The sequence below is a fragment of the Sturnus vulgaris genome, chromosome 11, assembly GCF_052056855.1.
Source record: "Sturnus vulgaris isolate bStuVul1 chromosome 11, bStuVul1.hap1, whole genome shotgun sequence".
Taxonomy (NCBI): domain Eukaryota; kingdom Metazoa; phylum Chordata; class Aves; order Passeriformes; family Sturnidae; genus Sturnus; species Sturnus vulgaris.
The window spans coordinates 5,309,644-5,325,613 of record NC_142253.1 but is presented as its reverse complement, the minus strand read 5'-3'; the positions used below and the strand labels follow the sequence as shown (position 1 = coordinate 5,325,613).

Sequence of the window (15,970 nt, the reverse complement as noted above, 5' to 3'; positions counted from 1 at the left end):
ATTGAAGACGATAGAAAATTTAAGGGAAAGTACATTTTTATGCCATCTTCAGACCTTAGCAAGTACAATCTTGACAATAAAAAGGATATGGTTCCTTTTAATAGGCCTTTCATCTTCAATTATCATGAATAACTCTATACCCATCAGTATCATGTACATTGGCATACAGAACTCCTCCAATAATTGGAATTTCCCTGACATTTTTATACCAATACCCTGTATAAACAACTAATTTTTATTTTTTTTTTCACAAGGCAGTAACTGCTTTCTCAGCTGCCATGAAATTAGCAGATGCTAAATTAAATTGTCCTTTTGTCCACAGATCCTTCAGAGGAAGGTATCAAAAGACGATAAAGTGTTCCATTAATATTTTTTAGTCAAAAGTCATGGACAAGCAGGCAAACCTACCAAACACGATCAAAAATCTCGCTTCATTTTTCACTCTTCCTGACAATTCTTACAAAACTTTTGCATCTCATGAAGAATTTAGGTGGACAAAAGCTAAGACATCAAAGGTAAACTAAAATATGAGTGATTCTGTCTCCTCCTGACACAAACTGAGGCTGTTTCTCACAGCTTACGTTGCTCAGACTCCAGCCCAACCCAGACTGTGATTCTGTGACAAGCACAGAAGACAGAAATTATCTGTCACCAAGTACTACCCATGTGCAAGGTAAGTAAATACAAATGAATAATAAAGTATCACAAAATATGTTAAAAAGTAGTTTCTTAAATGAAGCAGTCTTAGAGTTAAATACACCAACCCACATTCAAGCCCAATGGGGTTGTGAGTGCCTAGAGCTTTATGATTTTGGAGTCAAAGCTTATAAACTCTCAGATCATCACAGAAATAAAATAAAATTTAATTCAATTTTGGGATACAGACTCTTATAGTTTAGGGAAGCCCATGAGCAATGAGAAAGAGACCTGAGAGAGAACAGGAAGGAAAAAGCTCATGGGTAAATCTGCTCAAAGCAGCAACTTTTAAACAAAAAAACCCTAGCATTTATTGAATATATTTTGTTCTATCAATATAAATCGTTGACTGAAGATTTAAAAACCATGTTCCAACAAGTAAGCGGAAAAACAGCAAGTCTTTAAATTCCTTCATAGTTAACATTTAGCCACTAATTAGACAAAATCATCACCATCAGCATAATGTCACAAACAAACTAAAACACCAATCTAGAGTTTTCATTTTGCTTACCACATTAAAGGTTGCAGCTCAGAATCTGGTTTAAGTCTCAGTCGTGCAACAAAGAATTCAGCAGCACAGCAAAATTCCACTATTAAGGAATTTTTCACAATAGTCAATCTTAACTCCTATTTGTTTCATACCCACTCTTGCTGTTATCTAGTTAAAATATAATCAATAACCAGATACTAATCATGGATCAATGTTCAATTACCAGTTCCAAAGTTACTGTCATATGCACTTGGACAGGTAATAATGACATCTCTGTCCCACGTTTTATTAAAGTGCTATGGAAGGAATCAGCTGAGTCACAGATAGTTAGAAACTGCTTTTAGAGTATTAGAGGAGGAGATTTCTGGAGAAAATCCTCACAGTATATGCTCAAAGCTGTAGATAATAATCACAGTCTCAAATATGCACAGAAAAATAGGACTGACCAAGACAATAATGAGCTGAGCTACTCACTACAGGTGTGGCCAACAATAAAAAATATCAGCTGAAGTTAAATCATCTTGGAATGAGTGAGTCCCCAAATCAGGGAGGGAGACAATCTCATCTCTGTGCACTAAATGAGGACATTGCCCATTCTTGAGAAGATGGACCTTCCAAACAAGAAAAAAGATAAAATAGCACAGAAATGAACCACTTCTAAGAAACAACTATATCACAACTGTGTCTAAACCTTCATGTCATTTCTCTGTATTCCCTAAAGAATCTCAGTAGCTTCACACATTTCAGATAAAATCCCTGCTGGCAGTCATCAGCCAGATACACCAAATGAAAGGTGACTAAAAAAATAAAAAATAAAAAAGGAAAATTACCACACACACTGACATTTCCAGAGAAAAACAGGAGGAAACAATCATTTAAGGTAACTGTAAAGAAAATACAGTTTGTCTATTGACACTTTATCTAGTGCCTCAAGAGGTAGATCAATTAAAAAAAACCAAAAAACACTTGCTTTTATACAAAAAAAAAATTTGACCAAGGAATGTAAGGAGTCTGCATTAGTTTGGAGTTCAGATGGAGGGTCAGGAAGGATTTATTCATTCAGAGTCAGATTTAAGACCATAGGGGTGGCTACTTCTCCATTAATGTCATATTCATGAAGGCTGTCTCTTCTTACCTAATTAGCTCTATCCCTTGATTATACCTCCATGAGGTACAAAGGAAGGTAAATCAATGCAGCAAAGTGCAGCTTTTCTACTTCAAGACAGAGCTGTGAGTATCTGTGTCAGAGCCACATTGCTCCCAGGGTGGAAGTTCCACTAGTATAAAACTAACTGGGGGGAAAAAAAAAATCACAGTCTGAGGTTATATTTATGTTTTCATTTCCTTCTTTCATCTCAAAATAGGATTCAATAACCATGTGTTTAATGGAACTGCCGGGGAGGAGTGGGCCAAACATCTGCTCCACTTTGGCATTTCAGTTTTGTCTAGAGTTTGAAGAGGGCTTTCCTGTCATTTGGATGAGGTGCCTGTAGAAAAAGCTGTTGGTGAAAGTCTGTAGGCTCATGTATTTCCTGCCTCTAAATGTAAAACCTTGAAAATATAGCAAAACTGACAACCAGGAAAAGCCAAATAGGGAAGCAGTCCAAAGAAATTTTCAAGAACACCAAAGAAAACTAAGAAAAAAAAAAGAAGAATTCAACATTAAAGTAGCTTCTGAAGCCACGAATTGAAAAGTCTTTTTCAGTAGCATTTTGTGCTGCATGGAAGATCAACTATTATATACAGTCTCTTAGAGAAGGCAGAACTTTCTCCGTTCAACATTAATGAGGTTTTAAAATTATACAAGTCTAGGAACTGAAGGTATCTGCAGTGAGCAACCTTGCAATTCTCAATTTTTAACATCTATAGATTCCACCAGATTTTATAACAGAAATACTGTTTAATTTCATCTTCCCCTCCTGTTTTTTTTTCAGTATTTTCAATGCATGTGGAATCTGGATGTGTTCTGGCAGGACTGAGGCCCATTTTGAAGGCTGGGATAGGGCTCATAATGCACCAAGCAACCTGCTCACTCTATTAGAACATTGGAGAGTTACTTTAGCTTTTTTTTTTTTTTTTTTTTAATTCTGATTTAATTGTTCCTCATTTATATTCATCGCTGAATTTCACTGCATCTGAAGCTATTTTGAAAACACAGCATTCTCCCAAAGGGCCCAATCCAACTCCCATTCAAATAAACAGCCTTCAATGGAGCCTATTTGTTGCCAGCCAACAAGATTGAATTCTGCTGCCGAGTGGTCCCCGGAGCGTTTGTCACAGCTCTTTACAAATATTGCTCCAGCAAGAGCAGGCCTGAATGCTCCTGTCCACATGCACTGCAGACAACTCAAATTTTGTCTTCTTGAAACACTCGGTTGGGTTTAAAACTCCAGCAGCACAAAGAATTGAATCTACCGCGAATATGAACAGCAAAACGAGTAAAAAATGTTTAACGGTTATAAAAAAGTAAAGGGAAAGCACAAGGATGACAAAATAATTTCATGTGATAGGATCAACTACTCCACCCCTAAAATGGAGCTACACAGGAAAATGTGTGCAGATTACAATGACAGCATACAACCAAATTTCACAGCTACAGTTCTGAATTAAGAAATTTTGCAACGAAGTGTAGAAACACCACTTCAACAGTAAGTCATAAGGGTTATAAGGAAAGATTCTAAATCTCACACAGGGTTACCAAAAAACCAAAGTTTAAGGCTGATATTTCTTGATCACATTCGCACCATATGGAAGACCCTCATCTGTGAAAGAAACACTGTGATGGGCTTTGAGGACAGGTTTTGGTGGTTTATGCTAAATAAAGTAACAGTGTAACTTCTCATCTGAGCAACAGAATGAATGATATAAATGAGAAAAACCTTCAATGGAAGGGCTCTTACTCTCAGATCCTTTATCCTATTTTGTAGCACAGAAATCCAGACTCTGGCTGACCAACTTATTTGTAGCTTAGTCAGAGACAGTGGAAGATTAGGATGTTTAGATGGGAATTCTATTATGCAACATTGCAAAATTGAAGGACTGTATAAAGGAAAGTGGTTTGCTTTGAAATTAAGAACTTGATTTGTTGTTATAAAGTATTGGCGTGGCTCTTGAAAATAGCCTACTTGGAAAGCACAGATCTTGGGAGATGCTCTCAGTGTCTGGCAGAGTTCAGAAAGAGAATATCAAAATGGATTTATAATAAAAATTCAACATCTCTAGTTCAAATATAATGCACGAAAAAAGGGGTTTTCTTAAAGACGGCCACCTTGATATCCTAAGAATACTCTTGAGAATGTGAGCTGATACCCAGTTATTTCAGTGGGGTAATTTACAGAGTGCCTCCATGCTTTGAGAGATGACAGAATAGAGCATGAGCTCCTAATTTCCACATGTATCTCAAATCCCCACTGCAGCACCAGATAAAGACAGGCCTTGAAACCAACCAAAGCAGCTCAACCAGAGCACCTCCTATATTCCAAGATTACTTTTTTCAGACAATGCTCCATACTCCAGCCTTTTCATCCCCTCCATATCACAGCCCTACAAGAACAGGGATGCTACCTCCAAATTACTTATTGTAGGATCAGACTCACCTAAGCCTTGATGGCAGGAATACTTCTTCAACCATACAATGTACATTCCCCAAACATTGTTGTAACTGACTGTGCAGCCCATCCACACTAATGAGATTAAAGCTGTATATATACAGATAAATGTATGTATATAGGTATCATTGTGTGTGTATATCCACACATAAACAGTCCCTGTTGATGCATGTATACATGAAATAGACGAATGCTACATCAACAAATCAATTGCACTGAGTTCTCAAATACTGTTCCCAGCTTTCAAATAGGAAAGTTGGGCAGGAAATATTTCAGATTTACAACCGAGGTGGGTAATTTCCTTCAGGTTAAAAGATAAACCACACAGCAGCAGTTGTGCAACACAGGTTAAGCTCAGCACCAACACCAGCCTTTAGCTCACAGCCCTGCACCTGCAGCCAGGAGCATTCCCAGCAGCGGCACCTGCGGAGAGAACCGGACTTTGATCCAGGGAAAACACTTCTTCTCAGAAATGTGAACTAAAGTAAGATTCTCCTGCAGCTGCTCATGAACAAAAGGTAAAAGAACGGAGTTGGTTGCCAAAGGCACGAGCGCTGTCTAAAATGTGCGTGTCTCATTTTACCTCGCCGTGGCTGCTTGTCGAGGTGAATAATGAAAACCTGCTACACCTCGAGAGCCCTTCCAGGAGGCTCATCTCATTTTCCCCCATCGCTCTGCTGAGGTTCAGGACCACCGGGAAGCATCGATTTCCCCAGGAGAGCACAACCAGGCATCTTCACCCCAGCCTGACCTCAGCCAGCCGCACTGAGCCAAACCAACGCGGTGCTGCCGCCCGAAACGCGTTCAGACAAACGGCACCACTCGTGCACGGCGTCACCCACACAAACTATGTCACTTGGTGCACAGCGTCACCCAGCTCTGCTACCGAATTCATTCAGAGTTCTGAAAGGTGTGGGTGGAGCGAGGCGCTCCGAGCGGTCAGCTTTGGTCTGCCCAGCCCCGAGCCGCCGGCACAGCTTCGCCCCGAGCCCGCAAGCGCCGGGGCTGCGGGCTGGCCCATCCTCCAGCCCGAGCATCCGCCGGCGGCGGGAGGAGAAAGGTCCCTCCCGCTGGCACACACGGGCGCGGGGAGGCAGCGAGCGGGGCACAGCGAGCGGGGCGGAGGCTGCCGGCAGCAGGCACGGCGGGGCGCGGGGCCGGGCTCGCTCACTCACCGGGAATTCGCCGCGCAGGCGGGCGGATCGCAGCGCCAGGTCCCGCAGCACGGCCCCCGCCCGGCCCGCCATGGGCGCCGCCATCTTCCCGCTGTCCCCGCCCTGCCCCGGGCGGAAGCCCCGGCGGAGGCGGAGAGGGGCCGGGCCGGAGCCCTGAGGGGCCGGGAGAGGCGGCTCTGGGCGGTCGGGGCCGTGTGGGTCCCTGCCAGGGAACGTGTGTTACCTCTCTGAGAAAAGGCCGAGAGAATTGTGCCTGGTCAGCCCCGGGAAGAGACGGCTCAGAGGGAGCTTCGTTAATGTGTATTAACTGTCTAAATGTGAGGTGTTACATAGTGATTCGTGTCATTATGGAAATACGCCATGGGATCAATGTAAACAAGAATGCTGGACTCAAAGCATGGACATGAGACACAGGAAAATATAATGATTTCATTATATTTATTTTAATCACTTCGCTGTGAATTGTTGGTTTTTGTTTTTATTATTTTATTATTATTTTGCCACTATGATTATGAATTGTATCTACTTTTTATGCATAAGGAAAACGCGGGTTTATGTGAACATGAACAGACTCGTCACTGCTGTTACGTGCTTGCTAGGAGTGTGACCTGACAATATGTTCGAGCCTTGGCCAGACCTGGTGGGGGCTTGTAGCCACTGCTGACTGAGTGGTAGCCACATGTTGGGGCTTGCTCAGACTTGTACCCCAGCACAGTAAGCCCAGCATGGCCCCACCAGACGCTGCCTATAAAAAGGGCAGTGACCAGGGGTAGGACGGACGTGTTGGTGGAGCACAGACTCCCCGCGTCCCCAGCGCTGCTTGCCCGTTCCTTATCAACGAATTAATAAATTACCTTATTGATTGACCTACCTGATTGTGGAGAGTAATTAATAACATAAAGGTTTCAAGAAGATGGGCTGGGCTCTGCTCGTGGGTGCACAGCAATGGGACAAAGGGGCAATGGACACATTCTGATGCCCAGGAATGCCTGACCATGGAGAACTTCCTCGCTGTGCACTGACTAACCACGGGAATCGTTGCCCAGAGAGGATGAGGAGTTTCCCTTGCTGGAGATGCTCCTGAGCTGTCTGGACACAATCCCATGCTCTGGGATGACTTGAGTTGAGCAGGGAGTTGGACCAGAGGAGCCACTGTGGTCCCTTCCAGCCAGCTCATTCGGTGATCCCATAAAAGTGTGTTTGGGATGACACAGCCAGGTCTGGGACTGGGGCCCAGGGCAGAAAAGGGCTCTGGAGAAGGCAGAGAACATGCAGGCAGTGATGAGTGGAGGGGCTGGGAAGTGTGAGGTGCCAGCCTTGAACTGCAGCAGGCTGTTCTGACTTCCTTTTTCATGACTAAAAGGTCTTTTGGGTTTTATTAGGAAATATCAAATTAACCCAAGCTAATAAACCCTAATAAGGCCTGCTGGGATCCAGCTGACTCTTCATGGGCACTTTAATCTGACAAAACACCTCTGTTCTTTATCCACAGGTAGAATGTGTCAGTGTGAGGCTGAACACTAGGAGGAATTTTTTCACAGAAAGGGTTGTCAGGCGTTAGAATCAGCTGCTCAGGGCAGTGGTGGAGTCACCATCCCGGGAGGTTTTTAACAAAGGACTGGATGTGGCACTTGGTGCTGTGGTCTATTTGACAAGGTGGTGATTGGTCACAGGTTGGACTTGAATATCTCAGTGGTCTGTTCCAACCTAAATGATGCTGTGAAACCTGTGAGTTAATGCCAGGCCTGAGACACCAAAATCAGCCCACTTGGAGGATGGAGCAGAAGAGCAGAGCCCCAGTAGCTTTATCTCCATCACATGGACTTAAAATCTGACATGAGTTCACAGTCTGAGCAGAGGTTTCATGAAAGTGAGTCCCAGAAGCCAGGTTTGTGAAAATTGTTCCATCCATCAGGAACGACTTAGAGGCTGGTGTGGACACAGCTGTATCATGTCTACAGTGTGAAGCAAACTAGTCAGATGGTCTTTGCAGATACAATCACTGTGTGCACCAGTTGAGCATTTCCTTATGTGTTTCTGTTTAATGCACACTTTGGATAATTCACCTATGAGTAGTGGAGAGTTAACCAAATAGCTCACACAAATTGTCCATTTACAATCATGGTTTAAAAAAAAAAAAAAGCTAAAATTAAGCAGTGGCTGAGATACCCTTGAAATTTTACAACAGTTCGTATTAAATTCACCTATATTGAAGCATGCAGAGTTACCATTATATGGAGGCATTATTTATGCTGAACATTATTTATTCAGTGGTTTATGATGAAATAGTTGGATAAACACTTAAATCCTCATCTTCCAGTCCAGGATGTGAGTGGGAACAAAGGAAAATTCTCCTGTCAGGGCTTAGAACTTAGACTCCCAAACGTGTTTTTTAAAAAATCAGGACTGAGCAACTCCTCTATTGGAATTTAATCAGCAAATAAATTATACGTCTAACAGAGAAAAAAATCTGCAATTTCATAAAAACTGAGATGCTAGAAAAGTCTGAAATTGAACACTTTTGTCTTTGTCATGACAATTTAAGTAATGTAATATGTTTCAATAAAGAATCTGGAGATGCTATTTTTGATAGCATTGAGCAATAATAATGTATGGTGCCAGTATTAACCCAGGTATTACTGTGTGCTTGTTCTTTCAGAATATTAGATACTGACTTAGGTATTATGATGGAGGAACTATAATTTCATTTTTAGTTTCATGACTGTGGTTCAGTAAGCACAGTGTTCCCTATTCATACAGACTATTATGGCTGTCTGCATTAGGTTTATATATATAGCAGGTATATAAGCTTCCAGATAATGTCTGTGAATTGCGTGCAAGGCTATCATTTAATGATATGAGGAGCATTTTCACTGCTTAATATAAATAATGCAGAACCTGCTTTACTATATTTTTATTGTTTAGATTTAGTGGAAAACAACTGTGCAAATGCACAGTGTGGAGTATTTGCTAAGACAGCTTCTTTTTTTTTTTTTTTTTTTGTATCTCTGTTGCAGAACATACCTGACCTTTAAAGTATGAGGAGAAAAGATAGAGAGATTCATTGTCTTCATATCCAGTTTCTTTCTATATATGTGTAAACCAAAGAAAATTTAGATGAAACAGGTCTGAAGCAATTAGAGTGAGCAAGAGGGAGAATTTTTGGATCATGGAGTACAAGATCTGTTGCTGTATGAGAGGAGGGAAAAATGATGAATAATTGTTGGGGAACATGCTTGAAATGCAGGAATTTGGGAACAGCTGAGGAGTAGTCTCAACACACCATCCTCACATATCCTCACACCATCCCTCAAATGAGGAGGGGAGGGAAGTGAAGTGCAAAATAAAAAAGGAGAGAGGGAGAGGTTGGTTTCAAAGGTCATTCCTTCTAAACTTCCAGACATTCCTTCCTGTATCTCTCATGGATATGAGAGCAGCATTTGAGTGTGCTTCTGTTCTATCTTCCCCAGGATACACAAAAGGCTAGATTGTAGCTAAGTTTTTAGCAGTGGTCTATTTAATGCAAAACAACCAGTAATGGTTTTGCAATTAAGTTTAAAAAAGAACATTGTGTAAGGTTTATACCTCTTTAGAAGTTATCCTTAAGGCTAAATGGTTGTTAACGTTCAAGTGAAAACATTTAAAGACAAAAAGAATCACCTTATCACAGGTAAAGCACAATTCTAAGTGTTTTTGCAATGACATTGTATATTCATTTTCTTATCTGTGCAGATTACCTCCCAGACCATTGTTTTTTTTTTTTTTCTATTTTATAATGTGTTGCTCTAGCTGGGTTTTGATGGTTGTAGTTTCATTTCAGAGTGCTGGAACCAGTGGGCTGAAAGGCATTTCCTCATCTGCACATTGCCTTGTAATTGTTCTTATGTTAACTACAGAACTTGAGCTTCATATTCACATGGATTTCATAGGGAATAAATTTATAATAAATAAATTTATTTGAAAGATATCCCACACACAGCATCCCCAAGAATAACAAGTGAGGGTAATAAAGCTGCAGCAAACTCACTAAAATAGTGCCACTGTAGGTGGCTGAGGAACAGGAAACAAGATCACAGGGGAGTCTGACAGTGCCACTGCAGAGCATGGTTCTGATGCTCAAGCACATCTCAGATTATGATGCTCGTTCCCTTTCTCTGTTCAAAAATTAAACCAAAAAGAAAAATGTATGCTAAGTGGTAAACACACCAGTGGGTGGAGGAAGGGTAACAAAGGATTAAAATTACAATGTTTGGGTCTAAAAAGGATGAAAATAAGGAACGAAAAATAGTGTATTAAAATTGTAAATTGCCTCCTAGGTCACTGAGTTCAGTCATTGCATACAGCCACAAAATTTCCATTCATTAGAACATTACTGAAATATACTGGAAGGCATCCTGGAAGGAAGCAGCATGGGGTGGTTTTGGCTAGGTAGGATCAAACATTCTGGTTTTTCAGTCTGCAGTAACATGGGAGCTCTGTGTGCTGCTGCATCACCAGGCTGTGTACGTAAATATCAGTTTGCCCTTTACATTTTCAGATTGTCTGCACCTCTGCTGTACATAGTGGAACTTGTATGTGGCTCAGAATGAAGGAACCAAGTGAAGCCTTAAAACAGTCCTTGCATCTTCTGCTCAATGCTGTGGGAAGCCAGGGTGCTGCATTTTGACACTGTGTGATAACTTTGACTTGAAAAGTGAAAAGAAGTGTCTAAAACAGGGAAAACTTTAAATAATAACATGGAATAAAGAGAAAAAGTACTGGAATAACCAACTTTAAAAAGATTTATAGCAAGAGAGGCAACATCAGGTGTATCAATACTAACAATAATGCTTCACCTTTTTGATAGCTAACCACCTGACTGTGTAAAAACAAAACTTAGGAATTATGACATAAATTAATAGGCTAAAAACAATAGGAGTGATGCATCAGTTTATAGGAGAGCTACTGCTACCTCTTGCCAGTGGCCTGCTCTATAATGAGGCAGACAGGGGAGTTCAGGTTTCTCAGCAGATATAGACTGGAGGTCTATAACACTCAGTTCCAACAACACTGAGAACCCTGATATTGAGGGTAGAAAGACGATTTTATTGAACTTCTGTCAGAGACGATACAGGAGTGTGAATACAAAAAGTGTAAAGATCTGAACTGTGGGATACAGTGGTGGAAAACAACCTCTCAGAGTCTGGACCTCTTTGATAAGATGTCACTATATCCTTACAAAGACTGTGAATTCTCTAAAAAATACACTGAATCTAAATTCAGGAAAGAAATGTCTAACAGTCTAAAAAAAAAAGAAGAAAGCTAAATTTACTTGAGGAAAGGAATGGAGGTTAGAGTAGCAGCGAAACAGTGACGTAATGAAAATTGTGTCTGCTGAGCAACTCAGTTTATTGTATAGAAAAACATACTAGAAAGAAATTAGATTTATTAAATATGAAGCTAAATCTTGACTAGATCAATAACCTTCTGTACATTGTATTTAAAAACATATTTAGCAGCAAGCCATTATATTTAGAAACATTCCTGTCAGCAAGCTCTCTAGAGTGTACAGGAAAGCTCCCAGATGAAGAGTTTGCCGAGGCACTCAGATGTGGAACCTGCACATGCACCAGGCTGACTGAGAGGAATCTGTGAATTCCATGTGAGCCATGCAGTAAAGATCTTTTAAATCTTTCCCAGCAGGGCTGCAATTCCCATAAGGAAGAATAAAGGCAAGATGTCACTGCCGTGAAGGAAATCACTTGGATGCTGATAGAAAACGTTTTGTTTTATGGCATTCTCTGTGCACAGGTATCTGCAAGCATTTTCCAGGAATTTTCCAGGTGAGCATTTTCCAGGAATGAAACCTGGTTACTGCTTGAGGCTGTTGGAGGCTGTTGAAGGCTGTAGCTAAAAAAACCAGTGTTTGCCCCTACCAGAGGGAGGCTGGGCAAATCAGGAAAGCTATAGGTGCTCCCATCACAGCTAATCCATGTTTTAATTCACAGGTTGCAAAATACCTTGTTGCCTCAACCTGTTACAGGGTTTGAAATTGTCTATTGTAATTAATTTCCAAACCAGTAAGGTGAAAGGCCTGCTAATATGTGAGGGGTAATTTTTTCCTGATGAATTTTATGGATTGCAGAGGCAGGGAAATTGATTTTTCTGCCAAATGAAGTATTGATCTAAAAGAAGCTTACTATGCTACCTAGTTTGGGGTCATTTCTGTGGGTTTTGTAGATTGCTTGCTGTGTTTTCCTATTTCAATAAAATCTTTTGTCATGGAGGCAGGTTTCACTTTCATTACAATTGGTTGGACACCAGCAAGTGGTTCAGTGATCATGGAAGTTTATAAAAACCATAACCTTTCTGAGGAGCCTAACAAAGAAGTGCAGCACTGTGTGAAAAAGCTTGTAACAAAACCTGAATGCACCACCAGAGGAAACTGAACTGCCTAAACATAAAGCAGGATGACAACAGTTACTATGGCATTTGGTGCATATGCTCACTCCTTTGTTGTCTAGACAGCATATTTGGACATTTACAAGAGTGTAAAATAAAGGACTTTTTTACCTGGTGGCAAGAGCAGTTCCAGCTGATGGAGCCGGGCTGTCCCCAGTCACTACTGCAGGCAGACTTCATCACCACTGCTCTGAAAAGATCTCAGTGCCTCTGTATAAAAAGGCCAAAGTTTTCTTTTGTTGTATGGTGTCATCTGTCAGACCAGCTGTGAGAAGGAGAATACCTACAAATACAATCACACAGACAAGACTGCACTGATTTGTTTTGTAATCTGTTCCCTTTAGAATAAAACTACCAGCAAATGGCAATCTTCCTGCACATGAGACTGGCAAGGGGTCCTTCCAGGCATCTCTTTTGCTAGTTAATATATCAATTACCAGCTAATGTATCAATTCTTCAAAAATGGAAGTGTAGTCAAAACCTAAGCTCCTGAAGTAGAAAAAACAGACAATGACTCTGTGAGATCCCTTCAAATTACATGCAGAGAGCCTTTAGGAGCCTGGTGAAAACATTAAATATAATTGACTAAGAACCAATCATACCCATGGTGGACTGTAAATAGTTTCCTGACCGTAGAGCCTAAATACTTTTACAGAATTCCAATTGTATTTGCAAGCATCTCCTCCCCTACACTGAGATTTGTAAATCAGCTGCATTAGTATTTGCTCTTTGAATGGTGTTTGCAAATTTTATGTAAATTCAAAGAGAAAATGGGCGAAGACCAAAGTCTATATCCTCAGGGGACAGTATCTATATGAACAGAGGAGTAGGGAGGGTAAAGCCTCATTCTAGCCTTCTATACAGATACATTTTATTAAGTAAAAGAAGCCATATCATTTATTGGCTTCATTTCTGTAAAACTTGCTTTATCATGTAAGCAGAATAACTCCAAAATGTTTTGTTTATTAAGATTGTTACAATATACAGCTAACTATCCTCATAAACTCTTGGAAATGGACATAGATTATCTCACATTCAACTCATATGTGTATGTACACATTTACACTACTTTTTTTATGCTTTGGGAAATCATAATATAAAGCTTTTTTCTATTAGTAGAGCTAGGAGGAATCAAAAAGAACTTCCCCATTGCCTATTCCTTTAATAACTCCCACAAAAGTACATAGGAATTACCATATTTTTAATTAACATGCATTTGTTATAAAGATCAAAATGGGACTGCTTTAGCCATCAGCTTGGCTGTAGCAGAGCCTAAAAAAATTCTTCTTCATTCTGCCTCACAAAAGAAATTGGAATAAAATTTGTCCAAGCAACAAGTCCCAGTATCCATCTGATTTAGTAAAGTAGCATTTGCAAGTTTAGCTGTTAAATATTACACTGTCAGGTGTAGCTTCTGCTATGTATATTGTTTTTCCTTAATCAATGTGTTTTGATGATTTTGTTTCTCTAGGAACACTGGGAATGTTTTAGGGCATATAAGCAAGTCTACAATCAAAATTGTACCCCGAGAGGTATTTTTATGCTACTTATCTGTGCTTCAGAAAATGCTGATTTTTTTTCTTTAGAAAACCAGTGAAGACCAATTCATTAACAACAAGTGCCATAGGACGTATGTGATTTGTTTTGAGAGTCATTTAGGATCAAAATCTGTACACTGTAATAAAAATCCAGGGCAACAACAGAAAATCTACATGGACAGTTCATTTAATGGCTGTGATTTTATGTTCGAGGTAAAACGCATCTTAAGTGATGTATCTTGGAGCAAATCACTCTTCACTTTGGATTTAGCTTCCTTAGACTTTTAACATATATAATGAGTGCTGAGCTATATAGTGAAATGAATCCCTTTGTTACTCAAGGCTACATGTGGCTTACTTGATGAATTCAGAGTAGGATTCAAAACAAATAACGGAGTTTGAAGGGATAAATGCTGAGAGTAAGCTTCCTTATCTCTGCTGGTTTCTGGGAACAATTATCACAGTGTCTATGGCCCATGGTTCAGTTCTCTACAGAGGAGAAACTTCACTACTAATCATCCTGCTGACATTAATGTGAGTGCATAATGTAGGAATGCTCAAGTCATGGTCTTATTTATAACTGAAAGAATTTAAAAGAATTTTAATATTGCCAATGAATAGTCCCCCAAATTCCAATAAAATTTATATCTATGTAAGAGTTTGTGCGTGTTTCATTCAATAATTGCAGCTAGTATTGCCTGCAAGGAAAGAAAAACAGTAATATATGCCTGGTATGACACATGCCATGTTTCAACTGAGAGCACGACTACTGCCACCCTATAAAACAGAAAATTATTGCAATTAATTCATTACTTCAGAACAACAAATAACTGAGGAATTTGCAAAATACATCAGTCTTCTGTGAAGAAGAGAAGACTTTATTAGGCAGTAATTGTTATGAATTAATCACTTAGCTTTAATGCTAAGTATGATCTTGTGATACAGCATAAAAATATGAGTGCCAGTCAATAAGCAGACAATGAATAGCCTTGGAAAGGGATTCATCTCTTGTCCAGAGTTCCTGGAGAATAGCAATGACTTTTTATTTTAACCTCTCACTGGAAGCAGCAGTTCAGTTCATGCTGTCTTACATCAGAAGCACAGACTTCAGCAGTGGCACTGTGCCTAATGCTAACTTGTCACCACTATATCCTGCAGAAGTGTCTTATTCTTTCACGGCCAGTGGAAGTGATAAGTCAAATATTTCTTGCACCATTTAAAGCAGAGAATATACATAAACATATATGTGTGTGTCAGTACATGTATATATATATGTGTGTGTGTGCATATATAATTCACTGATAGAAGATTTATATTAAAATATATGCTAAATATTATTTAAGATCTTTCTTCTGCTGGTTTCTGTGACATTAGGAATTCTGTAATGCTTTCCTTCCTAATTCCTCAGGTTTCCTCCAGTTTACTCAAAATGGTGAGGAAGTTTCAGTATATCCAGTATTCCAGGGATTTCTAACCAGCATGAACAGATTAATTGCATATAGCACAGATCAAATTGCATAGAATTGTTAATGTAGCCCAGTCATGCCCTGTTGCATCTCTGCTGTCAGGCTGAACAGGTCTGTCTTAATAACCTGAGAGAGGTTGAGAGAGTGAAAATCAGCTCCATAAAATTCCACCCAAATGAGAAAATCAGTCCTGAATGAACAGTGAGTACAGACCATCAGAAATCATTTTTCTTGATGAGCAGATGGAGAAATGTATTTTTGAAGGTTGGTTGTTAAGTGTTTGAAAGGTAACTATCAGAGGTCATTTCAGCCTCAGCTGATTATCTCTTAGGCTTTAGCTAATACTAAATGGCAAGTTCACAAGTCTTAAATGTACAGCAGTGGTCTGCAGAGTGAGAGGTGTTTACTGAAAGTTGAAAAAAAAGAGACAAAGTCAAAAACCACAAAAAGGACCTTTTAGGACATCATGCTTATCTGGGAACTGAAAGCCAGGGATTGGTTCATGTTGTGTGGCATTTTGCTCCCTTGTCTGTGTGGAAACAAACCAGAGGTGCTG

General features: G+C 40.0%; 1 protein-coding gene across 3 annotated transcripts in view; it reads right to left on the bottom strand.

Annotated features, from left to right (window-relative positions):
* SUCLG2 (succinate-CoA ligase GDP-forming subunit beta) overlaps positions 1–6,094 on the bottom strand; it is a 109,909-nt gene extending 103,815 nt beyond the window's left edge. The window contains exon 1 of one of the 3 annotated variants that reach the window (XR_015805988.1): positions 5,378–5,581. Coding sequence is in view for 2 of the 3 variants with exons in the window: in XM_088171287.1 (XP_088027413.1) it covers positions 5,378–5,464 (87 nt within the window). In the remaining variant the exon portion in view is untranslated. Of the gene's footprint in view, positions 1–5,377; positions 5,582–5,969 lie in introns of those variants that run through there. The other 2 variants (XM_014873325.2, XM_088171287.1) reach the window with 2 other exon arrangements.
* Positions 6,095–15,970: the final 9,876 nt, after the last annotated feature.